Genomic DNA, 26,255 nt, shown 5'->3' with positions numbered 1-26,255 from the left:
CCGTTTCCCATCAAGAAGGACATCCAATAGTTCGTCCCTGCGGGATGCTCCCGGTCTTTGTCCCGGACAAGAAGGGCTCTGCCCGCTGCAGGGCGCTTCTATCCTTTCGATCTCTTTGCTACTGAGCGAGATGTGGGGGCTAAAAGTACCTGAAAGCCCCCCTCAGCCCCGTTTCCAAGAAACCCTTGGAGAGCAGCACCGCGATGGACACCCCGCTACTGCAGGGCACGGCCGCTGCTTGGAGCCCACGGGGCTCGGACAGCCGAGCTATCCCAGACAGAACCATAGGCACAGAACAGCCCTCCTGTGGTCCTCGGGAAGCGCGGCCAAAGGGTGCCGGGCAAAACCCCTCACACAGCTGCCGGGATCCCGCAAAGCAGACGAGCACGGGGCAATTCCGAGCTACGGTACCCGCAGGGCCAGGGAGCGTGCGGGCTGCGGGCATCCGAATTGCGCCCGAGGTTTTCCAGCATCCTCTCTCTCCTGGAGATGAGAGGCTGATCTCTACCTGAGCGGTGTACCATGTGTGCAGGGAAATGCCCACGGTTTCCTGGTTTATGGCCCTGTGGGCGGGGGACACCTGCCTTCAGTCGGCCTCGGGTCTCGGGATCTATCTGTGAGCGCGCTTCAACCCCGACACAGGCGCCTGGGGAGACACACGCAGAGATGTACGCCATTCATATTCTATGGCAACAATCGGATTGCTCGGAGCTGCGGCTGTTCCCTCTCTTTCCCTGTCCTGCTTTTCCCTTAGGTAACTGCGCAGTCTGCACACGGCCGGCTGTAAACCATTCCCAGGGCCTCGAAGCCGATCCGAACTTTGAGGCAAAGCCTAGGGCAGGGACACGGCGACGGGAGGGGGTTTCTGCATTGGGACCGGGGCTGCGCTGCGGGGCCGAACGCGTCCGGGGTTGAGAGCTGTGTCCCTAAACCGGGCGGATCCCTTCGGCCCCGGCGCCGCTCCGGGCGGTGCGCTGCGGTTTGTCATCGGGAAGAGACAGAAAGGCACAGAGCGCTGCTTTGTGCTTCACATCGTACTCTTACGGGGGACAGGAACGCCTCCGAACTGCCGCGAAATTCCGTCAAACGATCCATTCGATTTCCCCGATGCAAATATCGACGTTTCTCCAATTTTGCCAACGCCAAATGACGGCGTCGGAGGAGCTCGGACACTCGGTGTCGAACGTTGCCCCCACAACTCAAATAACAGCATTCGGATCCTCCGTTTTAGCTATTTCCGTCTCGCACGAAGCGCATCTCAGCTGTTCGGGCTCCTACAGCGCAGCTCGAGGCTGTGCCGCCGTCCCCCGCGCGTTGTGCCGCATCGGGCTATCCCTCCCGCGGCCACGAAGGGAAAGAACGAAACGCGGAGCGCTGCGGGGAAGGAGCGCCTCGGGGTGAGCTCTGCCCGCCCCGGAGCCCGCAGTGACATCGAGGGACAGCGGTGTGACAGCGACCCGGCACCGCTCGCCCCGCCGGGGCGAGGCCCTGTTTTGCCCTCAGTGGTCCCATAGGATCCGGCGGCTCTGTGCCCGTAGGGGACGACCGGAACGTGCGGGAGGGAACGGAGCGTTGGGGCGGGTAGCACATAAGGGCTCTGCTAGCTATGGGAAACCCTTGTTCGTTTTCCCGGGAAGGAAAGAAGAGAGAAAGGAGGGAGGAAATGGTTAAAAAGAAAAAGAAGAAGAAGAAGAAGAAAGAAAGAAAGAGAAAGAAAGAAAGGAAAATGGTTTCAGCATAGGGCCTCATCGCTGTCAGCGTTCCCCGAATCGCTGCACGCAAAACCCCACCGGCTCCCGGCTCCGGAACCTACTGCGTCCGCGGCTGCGCCTGAGCCCCGTCCGCCTGGATAAGGGCTAAACAGGTAAAAACGATGAAAGAACTGAAATAAAAATCAAACCCGGACCCAACGCTGAGGCGGGCGGCTCGGTCTCGGCCTCTCGCTGCGGGATCCCCGCTGGGTCCCACCCGCAGGGAGCCTGGGAAGAGCGAAACTACAGCGGGGCCCGAGATGACGGATGGGGGAACGCGGCCCCAGCGCCGGCACCGCGCTCCCGGTCCGGGCCGATTGAGGGCGGCGACCGAGGCTGCTCGAAGCGGCTACGGGGCCCCGGCGGGTTACGCGGGCCGGGCTCCGAGCTGTCTCCGGGAGCTGCCGAGCTGCTCGTCCCGCCCCGGCTCTGCCAGAACGACGGATTCCGTGCTCCCCGCGCTCCCCCCGCCGCATCCTCCTCGTGCCCGCGGCTCCCAACCGCTGTTCCCGGGAGCGGCCCCGGGGCTCCGCGTCCCCCCGCAAGCGGCCGAGGAACGACACACGCGGCACAGCGAGGTGGTAACGTAACATTTATAAATTAAAAAAAAAAAAAAAAAAAAAAAAAAAGTACAGCGGGCTGCTTACACACATTCACAATTCATTTGGAGTCGATAACGTCGTTGAGTGCACAGTGCCATTAAAGGGAGAAAAAGAAAGAAAGAAACAAAGCGATAGGTTACCTCGAGGGAAAGAGACCGTAATTACACTTCTGAGGAGGGCTGCAGAACGACTGCACAAAAGGCACAATGGCATTAACATTTCTCGTTACATCGATTTTTCTTTCCTTTTTTTTTTTTTTTTTTTTTTTTTTTTTTTTTTTTTTAAAGCCTGCCTAGAAATATTCACATTGAATATAAAAATAATAACAACAACTTTAATACAACTGGAAAGTGCGAAAAATCCAGAATCCTCCCTCCCCGAACACGGAAAGATCTCAGGAAAAAAAAAAAAAAAAAAAAAAAAAAAAGAAGAAGAAGAAGAAGAAGCCTGGAGCGTTGGGGCGGGTCTCACCCTTGGGACACGGCTATCCTTCGCAGTGCGCCGATACGGGCGGGGGTGGGAGAGGCTCTGTACATTCAGCCCCGCTCATGGCACTCTCAGAGCCCCCCTGGATCCATTCTCCTCGGAGCTGCGCTCAGTTCCGCGGCGCTTCGGGTGTTGTTTTTTTTTCCCCCCTCTCTCTTTGTCTCTCTCTGGTCAGTCTCCGCCAATCCGACACAGGACGGAGCAAACAAACCAACAAACAGTCCGCAGCCGTCGCACCACAGCGTGGATCCCACGGAACGGCGGTGCCAGGCCGCGAGTCCTCGGCGGCCGGGGCGGATGGGGAGAGGCTGAGCGACCGTCCGAATAATATTATTAATAAAAATAACAATAAAATAGCAATAAATACTGTCCGGGGCGCCGCGGCGCTGCCGTCGGGGCGGTGCCGTCGGGGCGCTCACTGCGTGCCGGCGGCCGCGGCGCAGGACAGGGCCCAGCCGGGCAGGCAGTAGTAGGGGTAGTAGTAAGAGGGCTGCAGGGCGAGCAGCGAGGGCGGCCGCAGCACCTCGCCGGGCTGGTACTGTCTCTGGTCGTCGCGCACCAGCACCTTGACGGCCACCTTCTTGGCTGCGGGGGCGGCGGCGAGCAGGTCGGCCGCCATCTGCCGCCGTTTGGTTTTGTAGCGGCGGTTCTGGAACCAGATCTTCACCTGCGTCTCGGTCAGCTTGAGGGAGGCGGCCAGGTCGGCGCGTTCGGGCCCCGACAAATAGCGCTGGTGGTTGAAGCGCCGCTCCAGCTCGAACACCTGCGCGTGGGAAAATGCGGCGCGGGAGCGCTTCTTGCGCGGCTTCGGCGCCGCCGCCTCCTCCTCGGCCGCCAGCAGCCTCCCGCCCGCCGCCTCCTCCTCGTCGGCCGGGCCGCGACCTGCGGGCAGGGCAGAGCGCGGCGTCACGGCCCGCGGACGCCGGGACACCCCGCGTCCATCACCCCCCCCCCCGCCCTCCCGACTCTCCGCCCGCCGCCCCCCGCCCAACCCCGTCCCGTCCCGCCGCTATACCTGAAGCGGCGGCCGACGCTTCGCTGTCGCTGCGCGCTCCGTCCCGGTCCCGATCCCGCTCCGCCGCCGCCTCCGAAGTTCGCGCCTCCGCCGCCGGCCGCCCCCTGCCCGCCGCCTCGTTGGGGCGGGCGCTGCCCCCGGCGCTCTCCTCCTCGGAGCGCCGCTCGCTCTCGGGCTCCTCGCTCAGCGCCGAGTCCGAGTCCCAGGCGGGCGGCGGGCGCGGGGCGGGCGGCGGAGGGGCCTCGGCGCGGGCAGCACACAGCCGCCAGCCGCGGGCGCGCTCCTCCTTCTTGTTGAGGATGGCCTGGATGGAGAAAGGCGTCAGGGCGGTGCCGCCGCCGCCGCGGACGGCCATGGCCCGGCGGCCCCGGGCGGAGAGCAGCGACGGCGCCGCAACTTCAGCTGGGCGTCCGCATCGCCGCCTCCGGCCGCGGCCGTGCCGCCGCCGTTGCCGGGCCCTTGTGTGCCGCCGGGAGGGCGGGCGCCAGCGGGGGCAGGCTGTGTGCGCCGCCGGCCCGCCCGCCCATAGGGCCGGGGCCGGGCCGCGCTCCACCGGGCGCCGCCGCGGGTCCCTGGCGGCGCGGGCGCTGCCTCCGCCCCGCTCTGTCCCGCCCCGCGCCCGCCCTCCGCTTTTTCTCCCGGCGGCGCTGTCATCCCTCACCGCCGCGTGACAGCGCCGGCCCCGCGCCTCCCCATTGGGCGGCGGGCGCGCGGGGCGCGCTCCGATTGGCTCCCCGCCGCGGGGCGATGCCGCTCCGCGGGGCGCGCGGCGGGGCGCGCGGAGCATTAACCCCTTCTGGCCCGGCGGGGCCGAGCGGGACGGGGCGGCCGAGGAGGGTGCGGGTGGCGCGGCGGGGCCTTCCTGGAGCACGGCGGTCCCGGACCGAGGGCGAGTCGGAAAGCGACGCGCACGGAACGCGACTGCAGCGCGAGGGGGGTACCGCGCACCGCCCCGCGTGGTTCTGGGGACGGCGTCGGTGCGCGGAGGGCTGCGGGAACCGACGAACAGCGCTCCCGTCCGAAAATAAAGGGAGAAAATACAGAATGCCTCTCCGGTAAGCGGTGCGGAGCCGGCGGCGTCGGCCGTCTGACGGAGCTCCCGCTGTGCCCCTGAGCCCGCCGCCCCGCCCCGACGGAGCCGCTTGTGAGAACTGCAGGGGAGTGCGAGGCGGAGAGCGCTGTGCGGGGCTGTGCAGGGCTGTGCGGGGCTGAGCGGGCGCTGTCGGAGGGGCGCGGGGCTCTGAGGCCGGGAGGCACCGGGCTGTGCCTCCCGATTCCCACCCAGGGAGCAAGAGGCCGAGGAGCCGCACTTCTTTCTTTTCCTTTTTTTTTTTTTTTTTTTTTTTTTTTTTTTCCATTTTGATCTTTATTCTCCCACCCAGGGCGATCTCTTCTCCATCGGCCCGACATCAGCAGCTCGGAGGGAAAACGAGCGGGGTAAGCGCCTGGGATTGGCGGCGGGGCCGTCGGCGCCGGGAAGGGGGAGGCGGATGGAAGCACAGAGTCGAACCCACCGCCCGGGTCGCTTTACGGGAGATCCCCGTGTCGGTTCCTCGGCGCGGACCCTCCACGGGCAGCCCCCGCCGCGCCGCTCCCGTGCAGCCGGGGCTGGGGCCGGCCCGGAGCTGCCGGCGGGCGGCTGCCCCCCCTAGAGGTGGTCCGGCCGCACTGCCCGCTGCGGGACGCCGGGGGGGAACGGGGGCTGCGCTCGTTTGCTTCGTTTTTGTTTTTGTTTTTTTTTTCCCCCTTTTCATTTTTTTCTTTCTTTTTCTTTTCTTTTTTTCTCGCTTAAAAATATTTTATTTTATTTTATTTTATTTTATTTTATTTTATTTTATTTTATTTTATTTTATTTTATTTTATTTTATTTTTTTTATTATTATTATTTTTTAAATTTTATTTTATTTTCTATATTATCTTTCTATAAGCCCGAACATTTCTCAGGTAACCAGCAACTTGTGCGCTGAGGCACCGGAACTGAGGACGTGTCGTAGAATTATAGAGTCGTTTGAGTTGGAAGAGTCCCTGAAGGGCCATTTAGCCCAACTCCCCTACAACAAACAGGAACACCTACAGCTCCATCAGGTGCTCGCAGCCTCGTCCAGCCTGAACTTGAGTGCCTCCAGGTATGGGGCAGCCAGCGTCTCTCTGGGCAACCTGTTCCAGCCTGACCAGCCTTATCGTAACACACATTTCCCTTAAATTCGATCTTCGATCTCCCCTTTAGGAGCAGAATCCTGCTTGGGTTGAGCATCACGTTACAATGTCCCCGCTTCTTCTCCCGACAAACACGGAGTCACAAACCCCGCAGCCTCCTCCGGCTCTGCCGGAGACGTCTGGGAGACGGTAACTGCAAGAACGGAGCTCCCCCCGAGGAGCGGCTGCAGGCTGGGGGGAGCCGCCTCCTGGTTGCACCCGGGCTGTGCCACCAACGAATGCCAGCGTGCCCCGTGCAGCTCGCTGCTTCTGTAGGAAAATCTCGTCTGCTTTTGTCTCTATTTCCTAAATGACGGCCATCTATTTCCGAGGTAACGCGGCCGCACGGCGGTGACAGCCCCGTCGGGTCACCGCAGTCCCGTCCCTGCGTCGCTCCGAACTCGTGGGCTCCAGCGGCAGAGGGATGCACAGCCCGTATCTCCCCCTAATATGAAAAAATATTCCTTATTTTTGGATTTGAATGTATTGTCAAACGTGGGGAGCGCGCAGATGTCTTGCCGGCAGCCGGGATTTTCATCGCACCGACGTGACAAACCCTCAGCAAATGAGCTCGGAGGGCTTTCATAGCGGGCGGCAGTGCCCTCTCCGCTCACAGTCCTTATATGGGGAAAAGCCGTGTCCCTGGGGCCGGGAGCTCCGAGCACCAACATTCCTATGGACGTTTACAGCCGAAGCGCACAGCCGCCGGAGCGCTGCCCGCCGTGCGCGGCGCGGTGCGGCCGTGGCGTCGCTCGGGGCCGCGGGGCGAAGCGATCCCACTGCACCTCCCGCTGCTCCGTACCCCCCCTTCTGCCCCCTCCCCCCCCCCCCCGTAGATCTCCCCGAAGGATCCCGGTGAGCACCCGCTGCTCTCGCACCACACGGCACGGGAGGAGTGGGGCCGTCCCCGGGCAGAGCAGCGCCTCGCGTCAGTCCGCTCCTCCGCTCCGTCCCTGCTTTTATGTCGGCTTTCCCACTGCTGCGCCGTTATATGTTGTCATCTTCCGACCTATTTATTTCCCTGCAGGACAGAAACACGGCCCAGGCAGGATTCAATTGATTTGCTAATAAGAGGCAAAAGCGACACATCCAAACGGCCAGGTGCGTCTCTCAGTCAGTAACTGAAGCTTTTGAATTTCCCAGTGCAATAAATACAGCAGTGTGTAACTCCTGCGTTCGGCTTTTCATCTATTTCCAGGAATTTTCAGAAGTGGGATTCATTTGCAGTCTCTGATAGAAGAACGGAAGCAGAAACGGATCGAACAGTGCACCAAAGTCGCACTGTGTCATCTGAACAGCTCTGCTCCATTTATCCCGAATGTGTGCACACTATCTGTTGGAGCACTGTAACGAGTATTTACTGTATTACACTGAAGGTTTCACTGTGTGAAAAGCTTTAGGATCTTAAAAACACCCATAGCACGGATTCATTATCAGTACAAGCACCTAAGGTTTCCTCTACCAATCTCCAACAACATAATATTTCCGACTTGTATGTTCCTTCCTTCCTTCCTTCCTTCCTTCCTTCCTTCCTTCCTTCCTTCCTTCCTTCCTTCCTTCCTTCCTTCCTTCCTTCCTTCCTTCCTTCCTTCCTTCCTTCCTTCCTTCCTTCCTTCCTTCCTTCCTTCCTTCCTTCCTTCCTTCCTTCCTTCCTTCCTTCCTTCCTTCCTTCCTTCCTTCCTTCCTTCCTTCCTTCCTTCCTTCCTTCCTTCCTTCCTTCCTTTTCCCTCCTTTTCCCTCCTTTTTCCCTCCTTTTCCTTCCTTTTCCCTCCTTTTCCTTCCTTTTCTTTTCCTTCCTTTTCTTTTTTCTTTTCTTTTCTTTTCTTCTTTTTTTCTTTCTTTTCTTTTCTTTTCTTTTCTTTTCTTTTCTTTTCTTTTCTTTTCTTTTCTTTTCTTTTCTTTTCTTTTCTTTTCTTTTCTTTTCTTTTCTTTTCTTTTCTTTTCTTTTCTTTTCTTTTCTTTTCTTCTCTTCTCTTCTCTTCTCTTCTCTTCTCTTCTCTTCTCTTCTCTTCTCTTCTCTTCTCTCTCTTCTCTTCTATTCTCTCTCTCTTCTCTTCTCTTCTCTTCTCTTTCTCTCTTTCTCCATCTTTCTCTCTTTCTCTCTCTCTCTCTCTCTCTTTCTCTCTTTCTTTCTTTCTTTCTTTCTTTCTTTCTTTCTTTCTTTCTTTCTTTCTTTCTTTCTTTCTTCTTCTTTCTTTCTTTTCTTTCTTCTTTCTTTCTTTCTTTCTTTCTTCTTTCTTTCTTTCTTTCTTTCTTTCTTTCTTTCTTTCTTTCTTTCTTAACACTCACTGTACACAGAATTTGGACTGACACACCAGTTAACCAGTGGGATGGCATTTAAATATACTCTGTTGCTTCTGGTCCTTACCTGCACAGAGCCAGCCCCTTGACTCACATGGTGCAGAACTGCTCATATTTATATGTGATTACAGACCTTTGTCCATCTTTATGGACGGCAAATCCATGGGTGTACTTGTGTGGAGCAAAGGGTGGGACTCGATGAACCCTGGGAGTCTCTTCCAGCTCAGGATGCCAGCACTCCTTTCATATTCATTTTTCCTCTGTCTTTGTTATACATCGCCCACCAGCATTAAGATTTGAGTCTTTGGGACTCAAATATTACAAGTTTTTACAAAATGCCAATCACTCAAAACCTTTTAACTTAAGATCAGATTAAGATAAGATTAGATTCCCTCGTTCCACAGCCTTTTTGCCCAATGGAATCCTGAACCATGGAGTGCATGGAGGCAGTGCCTGGGTCACGCAGTCCCAGCGACAGCAGCTCTGCTGTGTGTGCTGTTTCCACTGGCACTGATGTTGTATGCACAGAGACTGCAAATTTCATTCAAACACAGCTTTTGCATTAAACCATAGAATCTCTTGGCTTGCCCAGTGACAATACAAATACTTTCACAAACCTCACAATTAAATCAGTGACCCCGTTGTGATCAGTTCCCATGCAAATGGAGTTGGCTGATGGAAAACTAGCAAACGAGCCGTCTGTGGGCGGCACAGCCATTGCCCACAGTGTCTGTGCTCATCGTGGGAGCAGAGGCTCTGAACGTGGCAATGAGAGATATCTGCAGCCTCATCCTTGCCACATGCACTCTCTGCTCTCAGATTTCCCCATTGCATTTGCTACTTAGTGCTGTTTCACCTAAGTGGAGAGGTTCCTGATAACTCGTTCTCTCCTGCTGAGCATTTTTGTGGTGTTGAGTGGAATGTAGTCCGAGTGGATTATGGGGGTATTGCTGCCATAGGAGTAATGCTTGTATGGTTTATTAGTTAGCCAGCTTATATGGCTTATTAGCCAGGTACATTTTGGGATTTAGCTAACAAATAGGATATGGAAAAAAGATGTACACCGAGCAAAGAAGAAGAGCTCAGATAAACAGTGAGAACAGAATGAGAGAAATGGGAAGATATGGGCAGGAAACTGTGACTTAAGTTGATAGCTGATGTTACTGATGTTACACCTCCAAATCCAACTCCACAGAATCGTGAAGACTGGAAAAGCCCACTAAAATCAGCCAGTCCAGCCACCAGCCCATCCCCACCATGCCCACTGTCCATGTCCCTCAGTGCCACATCTCCACAACTCTTTAACACCTCCAGGCACAGTGACCGCACCAACCTGGGCAGCCTGTGCCAATGCATCACCACTCCATCTGAAGGAATTGTTCCTAAAACCCAACCTGAACCTCCCTTTGTGGCCCTGAAGCCACTCCCTCTTGCCCTATCAGCTGGAGTGAACGCATTGAATGTGCTGTTGCTCGGAAAGTTCGTTGTGTCTGTAAACATAAAGCTGTGTTATGCATGGAATACACACATATATGTACATGCACCTATAGGTATGGGAATTTACTGCGCAGACATTGCATCCATATACCGGCAGGATTTGAACCTACACCTGGTGCTGTGGAGCGTGTTCATGAACGTCGAGTTGAAAACAGCCATCCCTGCAGCTCCGCGGGAGCTTTGCCTGCCGCCGTGCCTTGGCACCTCGGGGCCCGCCGGGCGGTGACAGCGGTGACAGCGGTACCCGCTTCCGCACGGCGCCGCAGCGCAGCGCCACCTGGCGGTGTGTGCGGGGCGGCTCGGGAGGCTCCGGAGGCGCGGAAATTCCCGAGTGCTGCGCCGCGTTCTGGGCAGCGCTTCGTGGGAGGAAAGCAAAGCCGGAGATGGACAACAGCACAGCCGTGCGATGTGGCACGGCCGCCTTCTTCCTTTCTTAGAATCATAGGATCATAAAGGCCGGAAAAGACCTCCAAGATCATCCAGCCGTTCACCTGTCACCAATATCCAGAACACTTGCATTGTCTTTTATGTTTCATTCAAAACAGAATAAAACTTGATGTTTCTTTCTAAAAGTGAGCTTTCCTGCTGTTTCTCCTTTTCTTTTTCTTTTTCTTTTTTTCTTTTTTTTTTTTTTCTGCAGCAAGAAGTCACGTGAGACATTGACTGCAGGGAATGACTTTTGATGAGGGAGAATTGCAGATGAGGAGGAATGTTGCGAGTCTGACCAACTTCAATTGAGGAGAAGGGAATGGGGAACAGCCCCAGGCCTGCAGGAAGGCTGAGGTAAGGGCCAAGTGGCAAATTGAGTTCACGATTAGTTGAAAGATGCTTTCCCATCAGCTTATTATTATTATTATTATTTTAAAGCAGTTCATATTGCCTGTTTACTTAGCCTGAATAGAGTTAGGCTGAATGGAGTTAAGTAAGCAGTGTATTACTGCACAGTTCTTAGCCCTTGTTTATACAGAAAGCAGAGTGAAGCTATCGGTGTCTGAAGGGGAAAGCACACGCCAGATCTCTGCTTGCTTTGGGCACTGAAGCAGGAATAACTATTTGATTTTAACATCTTTAAGTTTATATACTGGAATTGATGCCGGGATACCATGGATCAGTGAGCATGTTTCTCCTGTATTCCTCTATATTGTCACGTATTCCTTACAACCACCCATCTTAAGAAATGTTAACAGAAAATGTTGCATCGTGTGTACATGTCACAATAAAATATGGTCAGGAAGGAGTATCAATCCACCAATCTACCTACCTACCTACCTACTTACCTACCTACCTATTTATTTTTAATAACTCACTCTCACTGCAGCATAAAAGAACTTTTCCTACTTTGCATTCGTGGAAGAAAGACCAACAAAGGTCCATCCTTGGTGAAACCAAAGCAGCTGTAGAGTATCATGGCTGTGCTGGGTGATGGTAGAGTCCCCTTCCCTGGAGCTGGTCAAGAAACATGGAGATATGGCAGTGAGGGACATGGTACGGTGGTGGTGGTATGGTGGTGGTGGGTTGATGTTTGGACTTCATTATCTGAGTGATCATTTTCAATGATTATGATTTTTTGATTCTGTGATCACCTCCCAGCACTACACGCCTGTCCCTGAGGAGCTAATCCCAGACGTTTCCTGCAAGTCAGTGCTGCAGCTTCCAGCACAGCTTGCTCAACACTGGGAACTGCACCTGAGGCACCTGTGCTTCCTCATACAGAAAGCTGTGATGCTTTGCTTGCATTCCTTACTTAGGGAACCATTTGGCTTAAATTCAGATGTTTCATACTAGATCTGATTTCAGTCTTGAGCACAAGCCTATCTTCTACAGCTAGAAAAAGGGCATCAGTTCCTAAAGAGCCCTAAAAAGTCTTTTCCTGCATCTGATTTAAAGCATTCCACTAAGGGAGAATTCTTCCCAGCAAGTCATTCCTGCTGGAGGACCTGCATTGCTGAGATCAGCACAGCAAATTACAGCCATTCCAAAATTGTCTTCAGCTTTCAACTATCGCATGCCTTCCTCCTGACACGTGGTATATAACAAGGATCCCTAACTAGGTTGGATAATCTGTGCTTCTCACAGGAAGCCCAAATGCACTGTCACTAGGAAAGGATACAACCCACAACATAGCTCGTTGTGCATTTACACACCAATTAGGAGAATTTTTTACTCAGAGTGTGGTGAAGCATGGGATTAGGAAGCCCAGAGAAGCTGTGGATGCCCCAGTCCTGGAGATATTCAAGGCCAGGTTGGACAGGTTGTGGGCATCCTGAGCTGGCGGGTGACAATCAGCCCACAGCAGGGGATTAGAACTAGGAGATCTTTAAGGTTCCCTCCAACCTAAGCTATTCTGTGATTGTCTGAACCTATAGTTATTTGATACGCATGTGAGAGCCTATGGTGCACCTGGATGACCAACCAAAACGTACCCCAACTATGCTGCAACAGAAGGCTGATTTCTACTTCTCGGCCATATGACACAGCCTTGTCAACAGCTGGTGTAGTGATGTGACAACTTTAGAACTTTTCAGGCTTCCCGACCAAGCAGGCTGTGAGCATACAACCCAGCACTGGCACTGGTCATGGGGCAGAAGACAAGGAGAAAGGCGCCTTGCACTGGCTGCTCTGACCATTAAGCCACACCCTCAGCTAATTAATTGCATACTCGGTTCCAGAGACCTTTTCCTGCCCTTCTACACTGTGACCATTTCAAACCACATTTTTCTTCTCAAGTTATTTGGCAAATGTTTTGTTCCTGGCTTTAAATAAAGTTATCTAGTAACTCCCTCAACTGTGTTTACTTTTATTTTGCTTTACTTTTGAGACTTTTTTTTCCCCTATGAAGGCAGGAAGTGCAAGAGCTAAAAAGCTGAGATTTGAAGAAAGGGTTTAAGTCAGAAACAGTCTTTAGGGGAGATTTGGTGAAATATCAGAATCCAGAAATAAAGATTAGAATACAAATGGAATTTCCTTGGTGTTTGAACTTTCATGCTTAATAGAAAAACAACCTGCTTGAGGCAGGCCTGGATTTTTTGAGAAGCTGATGGAAGTAATGGAGTGTGACCTCCATAGCTGGGACAAGGAGTCTATTGGAAGAAGCAAGCACAGCATCTTTAAGAGGTTGCCAAAACTTGCAGAAGGCTGACATGGACAGTTTCCTCTGAAATGCAGCTGCAGGCAAGAGGAGGGCTGTGGAAGTCACGAAGATCTTCTGAACCAGTATGAGAAATGGCTGAGTGCTAATACCGATAATCGTGGATGCAGTATCAAGCATCTCCAAGATCAAGAGCTTGGCGTAGGTATACAGACTATGGAATGCGCACTCAGCTTACTTCATTAGGATGTCTACATTACACCTTAAAACTAAAAACATTTCACATGGAATGGCTTTAATGGGAAGAGAGCTAAAATGGACCAGCTAAATTTACTCTTTACAATATAAACAGGTACAGCTCCAAGGAAATCAAACGCTGCTTTGGAAGGAAATAGAGAGGTCACTCAGCACATCCCAGCTTTGGGGCAGTGACTGAACCACACAGGTCCCACCACCTCTTCCACAAGCAAGGAGTGGCAGAAATCTGGGATAGAAAATTCTTTTCCCATTACAGCACTTGATAGAGGAATCAGAATTTGACTGTTTTTAATACTGTCATTCAAGCCTGTATTGGACTTGCATCAAGCAGACTTAGGCAAGAAACAGTGGATGTGTGTATTTGGGATCTATGTCACAGCTTTAAAAAATACCTAAGAAGGAGATGTGCTATTAGAGACACTGTTGGAATAGAAAACTGAGGCATTCATAGAGCTGCCAGCATCAGCAAAAGCCTTGCCTCAGCTGCTGAGTGCACCTACTGACTTTGGATCAGGTTCTAGATGGAAATTTCATCAATTGCAAGAGCCACAAGCCTGCCAGACCTCATCAAAAAGTGACAACTGCAAACAAACTTTTACTGATGATCTTTCAGTTAGTTAAAAAAACAATTCCCCCTCAACCCACTTAGGTGATTTAAAACCTATATAGTGGGTAAACCCATAGAGCTTTAGGTTGAAGACAGTGAAGCACATGCCAGAAAATATGAAGAGATCCTGACAGCTTGCCAAGTCCTCTGGCTAACAGACAGCTGAGAGCTGGTGAGCAGGACACAAGTTCTCCTTCCGTAAAACTCAGCAGGAGGCTGAAACTCCATCTTCCACCAAGATCTCTCTGGTTGATTCGGTGTTACAGCATCCAGCAAAATGAAAGAGTTTCAGGAGAATGAGCTGAAGAAAAAACAGGCCCTATAACACTGAAAGAAACCAAGACTGTATAAATTTATTGGGGTCTCAGGGCAGCTGTGTTCTCACACCAACGTAGGCAAAAGAGGTTGGAGCCGCACTGTGAAGCGCTTTAGGGCCACTGCTCTCTCACAGCACAAAGCAGTTTCTCCCTCTACTCTCAAATTCTCAAGAAGTAACACAGGGTAAGAATGCATTTGCCATCTCTACTTTCCACTCAGCACCTGATTGGTCTTCCACAACTGAATACAATCACATTAGCAGCTAACACCTTAGCCATGCTTCTTTCCAAATGCAGCTCAGCTCTTCAGCACAGTGGATATTACCTTCTCCATGTCCAAGTAACAAAAAAAAAAAAAAATTCTCCATTGGAACTGCTGCGATTTTACAGTGATTTTACAAACCTTCTGTGCTGTAAAAGTTGTTTTTTTTACGTACACCAAGGCTCACGTCAGACTACAAGCCCAACTTCTGAACCACACAGATGTCACTGATCTTCAAGGTTGTGTTTCTCTGCTCATTAGGCAAAAGACAGTCAGGAGGCTCTGACACTTCAGCAGGGGCTTAACTGATCACCAAAAACAATGAGAAAAGATCTGCCTGTGAAAAAAGCACATACAGTCTGCACTGTGGCAGGAGAAGCATTACCAGCAGGAAGAGAGAAGCAGAAATGACTGTCACATACAGTGCGGGGGGCAGTTTGTTAGGAATTGCCAGAGCAATCTCACTACTGAATCCAGACGTAAGGAAATTGGGAGAGATGTAGAGGACTCCAAATAAAAGCTGGGAAAGCTCCAGTAGGGGAGGACAGAAGAGACAAATACCACAAAAAGCTCAGCTTGCAATTCTGTGTTCATGTGCTTCCATAGCACACTAGGCTTGGTGGACTGTTAGGTGTTTTCCCTGCTGTTAATAGACCTGACACATAAATGTATGTAGAGTAATTAAAGGCACTAATCAGAATCAGCATTCATTACAGAAATGGCTCCAACCAAGAATATCTGTAAAAACAAGTTTCACAGCAATATGGTTAAAGAGTAATAAAATATGGCAACTCAGATTTTTGGCAAACATTTTATAATTTTTATATAAAAGTTTCAGTAAGAAACCAAGCAGAATATCTGATGGAAACATCTGCCTTACAACAAGTTCAAAACCAAACAAAAATAAAACCTAAACCATCCCACAAAAGAGAGGGGAAAACAACCACAAAAAAAAAAGGAGAATTCCAACCCTCCCAAACCCTTTGTAATTATAAACCAGAATATGAACAGAACACTTAAAATAATCTCAGATTGTTTGGCAACTCATCACATCATTACAAGAGACACATTTGATCATAAGAAAAGTTTAACTTTATATACAACTTCACTTGAACATTTGCTCTTACCAGAGTAAATATACATTAAAAAAAGATTCTGGCAATAATACCAGGTTCAATTTTTAATACCTGTGTATAAAACATAACATAAAATGCTGAAGCTCTATAGTTAGAAGTGATGTTTCATTTCAGTGGGTCCCTCTTTGTTGAAAAAGACAAATTCTGAAAGAACGGGTGTTTAGTTGCAAAATAAAATTGCTGTTTCAGGCTAGAGTTGGCTGACTCAAATAAACCTCACCTAATGCTACAGGTTGGTAGTAAAATCACAAATGAAAAATAGAATCTATTAAGATCATACTTTAAAGTTCTTGTTTCTCACGCATGAAGAGAAAGGAGCCCAGTTGCTTTCACTACGCTAACCTACTGCGATGCATGCGAAAGAAGTGTTTTACCAACTGTCTGAGTTTATTTTAGAGAACTTCAGATTTTAGACAGCTCTGGGGGAGTGAAGTTTCCTACTGACATCTGCATAGAATGTAAAATATATAATTAAAAAAGCCTACAGTATATACTAAAGTTTACAGACCAATGCTTTCCATATAATAAATAAGATGTCCGTTGTTGATTAGATTCATACACAGAGTAAAATACAACCTATTTTTACAAGTTTATGTACAAAGTGTATTAGTAGGCCAGGGGTGTCTCAGGAGTTGGAAGCATCTGCATTAGCATGTCACATTGGGTATCCCCAACTTTCCAAGTCAGTGATAAAATATATAACTGCTTTGTTTTTCATTCTGATACAAAGTAAACTTATTTTTCCATCTGAAATAAATGTACATAATATTCTGTATAAACAATAGTTTATAAAGCTGTTTAAAATGTAACTTAAAAGTACTGCGTCGATTAACTTAGAGCTCTGAAAGAAGCACGTGCAAATCCCTTTGCTTTAAAAAAAATAGAAGCACAGATATTTTTTTCCTCCTTTTGACTCCTCCACAAACAGTACCAGCTGGTAGAGATTATCGCTTTGCTTTCTTCACTGGTGTCTCTTCTGTTTTTTGCTGGCCTTTTCTTCGTACTGCTGTTGGGCTGCCTTCTCTTTTACGCTTTGTAGACTGCACCTTTTGCCTAAAATAAATAAATACATACGTACACACATACAGTCAGAAATTAACAATGGTACAGCTGGAAAACAAGAAGGGTGGTCAGGCACAATCCTGCTTCAATGACGGGCTTAAACGCTCATGTCTGATGAATTATGAGGATGTGTTATTTGAAAGCTTACTGTTACATCTTCATAGAGCTGCACAGACCCTACGGAGACCTTGCACACTCCCATCATGTCTTAGCAGGGTACTGCATACTAGCTCTGCATGTTGGAGAGTGCTTCAAATGTAGAATATGGGGCCAGAGCACTCCTACCTCCTCTCTTCTGGAATGATGTGTGAATCAGAACAGGGTAGTTAACTATATTCTACCTGCTACTCCCTCACACAAAGACAGAAAAAGAGCAAAAGCAGCTTAAGACTTGCATGCACGAGAGGGAATAAAGGGAATAAAGGGCAGACGTCATGTGCCCTTACCTCCAATTAAGCATCTATATAAGCCCACTCTCTTTCAGGTGCACAGCTTAAACTCTTGCCCATTCATAGTAATGCTAAATAATTAATGTCAGGTGAACTGTGGCAGCTGATCAATGCATGATGCACATCCGCCACAGTTCCAGACATTGTTTGAAAACACTGTTGTCTCCACTATGGATCACAACAATGTGTTTGAAGTATAGCCTGCCTGACTACAAACTACAAGACAAACAGCAACTGAGCATTGCATTTGTTGATCCCTTGGGATTTTAATAGTGATCTCAACTTCAAAAATTAATAAGTGTACCAAGGAAGGAGAAAAATGGAAGTACACTGCTGTAAGGATTCAGAAGTTCCTCCTTTCTTATCACCTGATCTTAGAAATATCTTCAAGCATTAGAATAATGACATATGTTGCTTTAACTTGAACTACAGATGCTCTTCCCACCTCCTACTTTCAGGAAAGAACCACAGCTTCATTTAAAATACTGCTTAACAGCATTTTCAGAAAAGAAACTAAGAACTTTCCAAGGACACACACACACAGTCTAGTCTTGCAAATGTTAAAGAAAGGAAGAAAAAACGTAAACAGAAGAAAATCCTTTGAAAGCTTTTATATAACACAAAAGAACAGAACAAAGCAAGACTGATGTTCAGATTTTGAACTAGCATTTTACATCTAAATGTAGTTGCTTCCAAAACAAATAATAAAAGTGGTTTTAGCTTTCATACTTACTGTGTTGATGGAGGAGATTTGTTAACTTTTGCATCACTTGGAGATCTCTTTTTTGCTGATAATTTCTGTTGTTTTCTGGGAGAAACTGAACTCGGACTGTTGCCTTTAGAAGTCGCACGAGTGGTTGGCTTGCTGGACTGCATTCTGTAATAAAAAAAGAATGATGAATGTGTATAACAAAATACTTTTCCAAGTGCAGAAAACTAAGACTGAACAGTATTTGCAACATATAAATCAAAGTTGCCAAAAGAAATGGTGGAAAAATACCATTTGCATGCTTTTAGACACAAAATGACAAGCAGAGCTGTGTGCCTCCATAGCAAATGTAAAATCAGAACTGGCCACGTTATTGATAGTATTTACAGAACAACAAAAAAATGCAGTTCAAAATCTGCAACAATTCTGCTACGTAAACACCCATGGCTTCAGCATTCATCAGTTCAAAAACATGAAAAAGTGATTATTGGCGATCAACTTCATAGTTCACAAGCCAGACTGTTGAATTATCAGGTTTTCTGACCTAAGTAAAGCTGAAAATAAAGAGACATCTCCTTCCATTAAACTATTCCCAAATGCTACTTATAAAACACAGAATATTTGTGGCACTTTCAGATAGAGATGCTTTGTTCTGTTGCAGCCAGAAAGTTAGCACTGGAAATCTGAGAAACAAGACCAACAAGAACATCTGTAAATACAAAGTAGATGTTTTCACAAGCAATAGGAATGAAAATACTAATGTCTTACCTTTCTAGAGTTAACGGTTAGACCGCAACAGAACTGCTGTTCACAAAGTGGTAAGCTTCCAAAGTTTTAGTCAAGAGGATGACCTCTGCTACACTTCTTTAGCCTGCCTTTTTGCACACAAACTACAGATAAATAAGGGCTTCTTGGTATCACACTAATCTTTCATGGTTTGATTTTTTTTTCCTGAGCCGGCAGTTCACTAAAATATAAATGAAATCCTAGAGTACTGCATATTCATGTATTTAGCTGGGCTAATATGTGGAAAAAGAAACTGACATTAAAAATTATATTTTTGCCTTGCTCCAACTCCAAATGCTAAATGGTGAATTGCAGTCAAGTCCTTTTTAACCCGTTAGTTAAATGTGCTCAGACCCATTTTCTGAGACATCACCGAGATGCAAGATTGCTCACAGGATCAGTTCTTCTGACATCTTAAGCCTGTCTTTTGTTACCCTAACACTTTCTCATCTCCTAGCAATGCTGAATTGAGGCAAAACATTGCCTCTTCTGCTTGTTATTCATAATTAGAATAACAGCTATCCTCTGTCATACAAAGACAAAAACTCCAGTTCTAACAAGACTTTCCATTCCTCGTTACTGAAAGGAAAATCTCCTAATGCTAGAATTAGATCCAACCTTATATGGGAAGTTTCAATCAAAACAAATTGCAAAGAAAAGCTCAATCCACAACTGAAAATAACGTAGCAAAAAAATATCTGTGCCTCTACAATGAGTTACCTTTGAGCCTCTAGTCTTGTGGCTGGTCTAGCTGTGGACTCATCTTCTTCCTCATTGTCTTCTTCCTCACCTTCCTCCTGCTCTCTTATCTCCTCTTCAGAAGATGTTAATTTCCGACGTTTTCTTTCTGGCTCCAGCATTTCTGTCCATGTAAAATTGTACACATGTGCTATAATTTTCCAAAAGCCCTCCAAAAGGATATGGACACTTAGTTTAGAAAAGGTATTCTATTCACAAATCCCATTTTAAGCAAGTAATTTTCCATTTCCTTTATGCTTTCAATGTTTTTAATTCACACTTGTTTGACTTAATCTTGTTAACACATTTGCAACAGTTTACTTATGCAGCTCATAGCCAGAATTCATAGAAAATTCATGAGGCTTTATGGAAGCATCTGGGATGTAGCAATTTTGACATGAGATTACAGCAATTTACACATATTTACATAATATTTACACTAGCTGTAACTCAATGATTTTTCCTCAAGAAAGGAAAAATTGAATAAAGCTTATCTTATTGCTATCAGTATACAGAAAGGCACAGTAATATCTTTTCATTCTGTTAGGAATAGCAGAGTTTCTTCTTTTTACCAGTTTCCTCTGCCTGAACCAGAGAACGCCTGGGTTTTCTTCCCCTTTTACGCACAGTCGTCTCTGCTTTCCCAGCTTCATCTTCCTGAAGAAATAAAATGGAAGCAAGCAAGACAAGAACAGTTTTAATAAGACAGACATTTTTCATTACATACTGCGTACAGACTTACAAATTAAATCTCCTGCACTTACATTCGCTGTTTCTTTCTTATTAGGTATGTCTGTACCTAGAAAAGAAAGAACAAAACTGAATCCTGAACTTCAAATCTTTTATTAAGCAATTTTAAAAGGAATTCTTTCAAACGTTGTCAAGTTTGCATAAGCATCACAGAAAGTCAGCCTAAACTAGAACTTGCCTTTCTTGCATTTTGTTATACACAGACCGACAACAATGATTTTTTTTTTTTTTTTAAAGCAGTGAAGCCTTTATATGCTTGATGCAATATTTACTGCTTTGTTGCACATACTTTTTTTTTTTTAATATTATTATTTTTCTTTTTTTAAGTGGAAAAGCAGAAGTTAGATATCTATCAACCAACAGCAGAATCAAGAAGGATTTAGCTTGGAAGGCGTCTCTGGAGATCATCTAGACCAGTCCTTGCTCAATGTACAGCTAAACTCAAAATGTGATCCTACTGCTCAAGATCAATGCAGTTCTGAAAACTCTCTAAAACCAGAAATTATAAAGCTCCTCTGGGCTAATTCTTTACTGTGTCTGCCATGAAGCACCAAGATGGCTGTAGCTCAACAAGGAAATTTAAAATTTAAATCTAAATCCTGACTAATACCTGGCATACAAATTAGTTAACTTTCTCTGTTGAAGAAGCCTGGTTTTTCAATCCAGTGCTTCTTACAGACTGGCTTGTGCACACTGAAATAATTTTATGTACTCTATGAAGCACGTTGTCCCAAGCTGGCCTCCATGGTAAGAAAGATGATTTTATAAAGTTTCAAGTTTGTCAGATAGAGTTACCTGCAATACCGCAGTGATAAAAATCCCCAGTCACTGAAGGAGAGAAGCATCCTAAATAACATGGAGGTTTTTACACCATCTTTTTAAACACTTTTTTATGCGACAAAATTGCTGTCTCTTTTTGTTTCTGAAAGCTGAAAATAAGGCCAAAAACTCTAAATTCATTTCTGCTTAGACCAACAGAGCAAATACAGAAGAATGTCAATTTGGTGCATCAAAACAGAGGTCTCAAAGCAGAGACATATTCTTAACTCACACACAGGTCCTCTGAAGTTAGGTTGTCCAAATTACAGGGCAAATCTTTTACACAGAAACAAATGAAATAAAGTACAAGCATGCAACTATTTGATGAAGAAGCACAGTAAAATGAAGAACAGTACACTGTATTAAGTGTTTTACACAAGATAAGTCTAATTAACATATTAAAAAGATTTATTAATTCTTTCATGTACTGAAGGCAGGTATTTAAAATCCTGGCAAATGTTAGCAAATGTATAGCAAAACACCCTGTGACAATTTAACTACAAGTCACGTCCTTCTTAACAGACCCAATCTTCTCCTCGTATGTGAAAAGGCTGTACTTTTACCTTGAGTATGAAAACAATTAGCGATAATAATAACAAAAGCCATATCAACTTTCCAGCAGCAATTAGTGCAAGAATAATTTTGGTTTCAAGCCTATTGTCAGTTGTTTCTACTTACACAGGAAGAGTTCTCCACAGAAGTCCTTTTCCACTACTAATTACATAAGAGAACTGTTAAGCTGGGACGCTGCCTCTAGAAATCAGTTGTTTCCAACTGTATGAGTTCCACTGACTGAAAACTTCCCTTCCCATTATGTATGCGAATGCATCTACTGTAAAGCCATGTGCAGAACAACTTCCAGTTAAAAGGACATGAGTGTTTGTATTTGTTTATAAGCCGTTTTTCAACTTCCTTTCAGCTTCCTGAGTGAATTTTAAAATATATTCATGAATGGCTTTTACTAAAAAGAGCCTAAGCAACCAGCGCAGTACAGATCACTTATCGTAATTAACTACACTGCTTAAAATTCACCACAATTTTACCTCTTACAAATGACAGTTGTCTGAATGAAAAAGAGAAATAGGAAAGTCTCTTTTGATTTGACTTCAGTTTATAACAATAAAAGCATTTCTAATGGAAGCTAAGCAATCATCTTATTAACGATTTTATAGTAGTTACGATAGGAGAAAGAGATATCCCCTCAAGCTACCACTTACCTCTTCGAATTCACATCCACAGATAATGTAATTAACTGAACATAATTAGATTGCTTTCTGATATGCATTTTAAAACACAATATTTAAGAAGGACTCATCTGATATTCTAGATCACCCCCTTGGATTTCTCTCATGGTTTGCTTACCTTTTTGAGGACTTTTCCCTCTACTTGCAGAGGTAGGAAATTGCAGCTAGAAACAAAAAAGAAAGACGACAAATCAGAAAAGCCCAGATCTGTATTACATAAACATGGAAACTTCATTCATATATATGTGCATATATCTGCAGTCTCAGAAAAAAAAATGAACATTCTAATCAACAGGCAGAAAGTTTGCACCTAGTTACCCTCCAAACAAATGAAATGACAGTAGTTTCAGTAACCTGACAGAGTAATTGACAAAGGAAGTCATTACAATAATAGACACTAACTTAAAAGTAGTTTCAGTTAAATACATTTCTGAAAAAAACTTAATTCTTGGTGATACAAAAAGCTTAGCGCAGTCATTTTATGTAAGCACAGATTTACAAATTACAGCCATGAGAGTTTTGTATTTATTCAGAACACAGAAAAAGTCAGTTACAACCACATGATCTCCTATGATGACTGTTATAAAATCCAATTGCTTTAATCACTGAATGACTACACTAAGATGTCTATGCCATCTCTGAAGTAGTAACAATTCTCAAAGCAGCCTGAGAAGACTGTCTTGCAAAAACAGCATGCAGCCTTGCAGAACCATTTTCTCAGATGACGGCTAAATACTGTTCCTCCTGAAGCCAGCCTGTAGCTGACTGGTACAAATACCCATCATCAGTGGGAAGTATAAGACCTTTAAAATGGCTACCTAGAACAAGACAACTCAGTTTCAGCACTGTGTAAAGGCATATGTATTCTAGAGGGGATTTTAAGTTAACTCTAATTTTTATTTGGGACAACTAAACAAACAAGACTGAAACACATTTCACTGAAGAAATACTGAAAGATACTGATTAGGAAAATTGATTCAGACACAAAACTGTACCAGACCTGCAAAAGGGACAGGACCCTGAACAGGCTGCCTGAAATACTGCATGGACAGAATAAACATAGGCAGAAGAATACCTGCTATTTATAGACTAGGTAAATTCCCAAGACTTTTGACAACCAGCAGGTGCTTTACCAGGCAAGCATGCAGAACACACAAGTTTCAATATAATTTCTTTGTTTATTTTTTAATCATTACCTCTTTTTATGCAAGAATTTTTTGCTCAATCCACGCTTGATCACAGTGCTGTAACCCAACTGGACTACAGAAGCACTTTCAACAGAATACTTACTTATTTAGCAGTGACTTATGGCTCATAGCTTAAGAAATCAAGATACTGCTGAGCTTTAGAAGACTGAGTTGTTTCAGGAGTGCTTAACTTACTACCAGCATATCTCTGTCTTATGAGTTAACCACACACAGTGTAATGGAGATTGCACAAGTTTATTTTAAAGATGTTAAGAGCTACTATATGCTGTTACAACAATAGGCTCAGTGAAGACAAGAGCCTTAAATTTTCTACATTAAGTCATCCTTGAACGTTAGGTCAAATTTATTCACAGCACAAACTAAAAGACATGTGCATATGATCAGAATTTCATCCTGCTTGCAAGTATACTGCTAGACAGTGTAACTATGCTGTACTAAGACTAATCCTGTTATTTGCCATGTTCAGACTTAATAGTATATTTTGCTTGTAAACTCTATTAGAACAGGATTTAGTTTTTATAGTTTTATTATAGTGTGAATTCAGTTATCAAGCTTGCTATAGAATGTTTCTGAAACATTGTTACCTGTTAAAACAGAATAATGGATCTCATGCTTAAATGCACTCAAACAAAATAAAGGCACTTACATTGCCAGTGCTCATATCAGCTTTTGACTCCCCACCTGAGGGAAGAAATATGAATTCAGAACTTGAATGTTACTATTTTTACTCTTTCTCCACACAAGTGTTATGAATTACTTACCACCATCACCAGGCTGTACATCTTCAACAGGATGTTTACGAGGCCTCCCTCTCTTCCGTTTTACTATCACGGGTTGATTATCCTATAAAAAGTAAAAGTAAAGTATTTCAGTTACTACAACTAATGTCCAGTATTGGGGCAATATAGTATAAAGACTGTTGTCAATATAATGTGATGTGAGCAGAAATAGTGCTTGTCTGTTTAGAGACATAACTTAGGTGAAAGAGGTTTTGTACGAATAGACATTGCTTTTCATAAAATTCATTGACAAAGCTAAAAAGAAACAAGTCAACTTCTGATTATGCAAAATTCTCATGCCTTTTACATCCCTATCAACTGTATCACCTCATTTAACAAATGCTTCTAACCTTCTCCTGTACATCTCACCATGTTTTTTCAGTCTTAAGAGAACTCCCAGTCTGATTTCTTCTTCTAGATAGTATAGGCAACATCTTGTAACAGCTGAGGTAGTGCTATTTAACAGTCAGTATCCTAATTATCTCAGTGCACAGATTTGTGAAGCTTGCTACATACATCAGGCCTTTAGTTTGAAGGAGGAGAAAAAAAAACAAAAGCTCCCTACTTTGAAGCTGCTGAAGCTTAAGGTATTAAGGACACCTACAAGTAATGAAGATGGTCTGACTGTTTCCAATAACAAAACCATTGCTCCCCTTTACATGAAAGAGAATTAAGTGCTTCATTCAGCATTTACAGAAATCTAGAGGTGTCCTGATCCCCCTACTGGTGACTCAAACATTGAGCCCACATAGGTGGCAATTTAAACTTCTAAAAGCTTTTCCACTTTCAATGCAGAGGCAAAAAAAAAAAAAAAAAAAAAAAAAAAAAGCAAACCACAAAACACAAGTTTCTATAACTGTGTCCACTTCTAGACTCAGATAACAATGTTATTCTCAAAGTATGTTCAGACAGACTTTTACAACAACCACTGCAGAATATCACAAGTATATGGTTAAAAGATAATTAAAAAGAGCTTAAAAGTGTTTGAATGGTAATATTTTTGTAGAGCCAGCTTGGATTTGATGAAGTGATACAACTGTCCACACGTCAATTATGAAGCTTCCAGGAAACATGATTTGTATAGAATTGTATACAGTTATTTTATATACAATTTGTAAGCACCATTAAATGCAGGAAGGAAGTTACTGCTACGTTAATAACAACCACTGACGCCTTACGGTGCATGTTTATGCTTTGTGACAGATAATTACAAGAGCCTTTGGCACTTTAGAGTAGCAAAAAAAACTCACCAAAATTTGTACAGCTATTTATACACTGGTTGAATCAAAACTGTAGTATTGCTGTCAGCAAAATACAAAGTACTTGTTTTCTGTCTGAACCAACATTATCTCAATTAGTTAACATGAATAAGACCACTCACCTCTACAGAATTTTCATTTGATTCTAGACTCTGCTTCGTCTTTTCAAATATTTCCTGCTCAGTGGTAAGTTCATCTTCACGTGCACATAGAAAAAAAAAATAAACTGTGCATCTTTATTTTATTAGACAGAGTAAAAGGTACAGGCCACAATCCTGCACTAAAAGTATTGTATCACATTACAGCCTCAAATTCAACTTCCCTATAAACATCCATCTCATAGCAACAGTATGTTGGACTGCCAGAATGCCTCCTTAACCCTAGATGATTCAGAAGTGATTTTTAATTTAAGTTAAAACAAAGTTCAACAAACAACTATTTAATTTCCTCACACATTCTCTGAAACAGTAACCTGAGGATACAAGCTCACTGCTAAACAGTTAAAGATTTTTCAACAGAGAGCACACAACTGTTAATACAAAACAGAAAGACAGAATGAAGTTACATCCAAGTCAGTATTAGCACTGTGGCCACAACACTTTTTTTTTTTTTTTTGAAGTGTTTTCACAAAGTAAACTACAACAGCTTAACTCGTACACTCCTTCCTGGTTGGTTTTCCTACATAAACAAACATAACTGTTTTTGACAGTGCATTTGTCATGATTTTTTCTTAGAACAACTCTCCTCTTATTACTGGTTTGAGTTAGAAGTTCTTGCCCATGTCCTGAACTTGCTGTATCATTTTCCAATTGTCTACTTGCAAGTGGCTTCCCAGACTGCACAATGCAGCAGATGCATGATATCCCCCATAACTCCTTATCTGTGTCAAGCTACCTCCACAGCAGGAACATCACATTTGCTCTCACTATTAAAGGA

The 26,255-nt window shown here is 45.5% G+C and overlaps 3 protein-coding genes across 4 annotated transcripts in view; 1 reads left to right on the top strand and 2 right to left on the bottom strand.

The window, feature by feature from the left end:
- Window positions 1–2,615: 2,615 nt before the first annotated feature.
- Window positions 2,616–4,209, bottom strand: NKX3-2 (NK3 homeobox 2). Its single transcript, XM_048942211.1, is given in 4 exon segments — window positions 2,616–3,721; window positions 3,855–3,912; window positions 3,914–3,954; window positions 3,957–4,209. Coding segments are annotated over 4 exon segments (819 nt in total). The 3' UTR covers window positions 2,616–3,254.
- LOC125692562 (uncharacterized) lies at window positions 4,208–6,689 on the top strand. Its single transcript, XM_048943243.1, has 5 exons — window positions 4,208–4,331; window positions 4,670–4,909; window positions 5,237–5,291; window positions 5,783–5,980; window positions 6,082–6,689. The coding sequence occupies exons 1-5, from the start codon at window positions 4,208–4,210 to the stop codon at window positions 6,362–6,364; spliced, it is 900 nt and encodes a 299-aa protein (XP_048799200.1). The 3' UTR covers window positions 6,365–6,689.
- Window positions 6,690–15,177: 8,488 nt separating this feature from the next.
- Window positions 15,178–26,255, bottom strand: part of BOD1L1 (biorientation of chromosomes in cell division 1 like 1) — a 36,845-nt gene continuing 25,767 nt past the window's right edge. Inside the window, exons 17-25 of one of the 2 annotated variants that reach the window (XM_048941622.1) lie at window positions 25,442–25,515; window positions 24,043–24,124; window positions 23,928–23,962; window positions 22,192–22,237; window positions 20,025–20,059; window positions 19,833–19,917; window positions 19,243–19,384; window positions 17,761–17,904; window positions 15,178–16,569 (exon numbers count right to left, since the gene is read on the bottom strand). In XM_048941622.1, coding sequence (XP_048797579.1) covers window positions 16,461–16,569; window positions 17,761–17,904; window positions 19,243–19,384; window positions 19,833–19,917; window positions 20,025–20,059; window positions 22,192–22,237; window positions 23,928–23,962; window positions 24,043–24,124; window positions 25,442–25,515 — 752 coding nt within the window. In that variant the 3' untranslated portion in view covers window positions 15,178–16,460. Of the gene's footprint in view, window positions 16,570–17,760; window positions 17,905–19,242; window positions 19,431–19,832; window positions 19,918–20,024; window positions 20,060–22,191; window positions 22,238–23,927; window positions 23,963–24,042; window positions 24,125–25,441; window positions 25,516–26,255 lie in introns of those variants that run through there. The other variant, XR_007376250.1, reaches the window with a different exon arrangement.

This window comes from Lagopus muta, chromosome 4 (genome assembly GCF_023343835.1).
Source record: "Lagopus muta isolate bLagMut1 chromosome 4, bLagMut1 primary, whole genome shotgun sequence".
NCBI classification, from domain to species: Eukaryota; Metazoa; Chordata; class Aves; order Galliformes; family Phasianidae; genus Lagopus; species Lagopus muta.
Note: the sequence above shows the minus strand (reverse complement) of the source record. Positions and strands in the feature narration are given on the sequence as shown.

Coding starts and splice junctions, on each gene's coding strand:
- LOC125692562 (XM_048943243.1), top strand. CDS start 4,208: ATGGCCCGGCGGCCCCGGGCGGAGAGCAGCGACGGCGCCGCAACTTCA. Junction 4,910..5,236: donor AAATACAGAATGCCTCTCCG/GTAAGCGGTGCG, acceptor TCTCCCACCCAG/GGCGATCTCTTCTCCATCGG. Junction 5,292..5,782: donor TCGGAGGGAAAACGAGCGGG/GTAAGCGCCTGG, acceptor TCTTTCTATAAG/CCCGAACATTTCTCAGGTAA.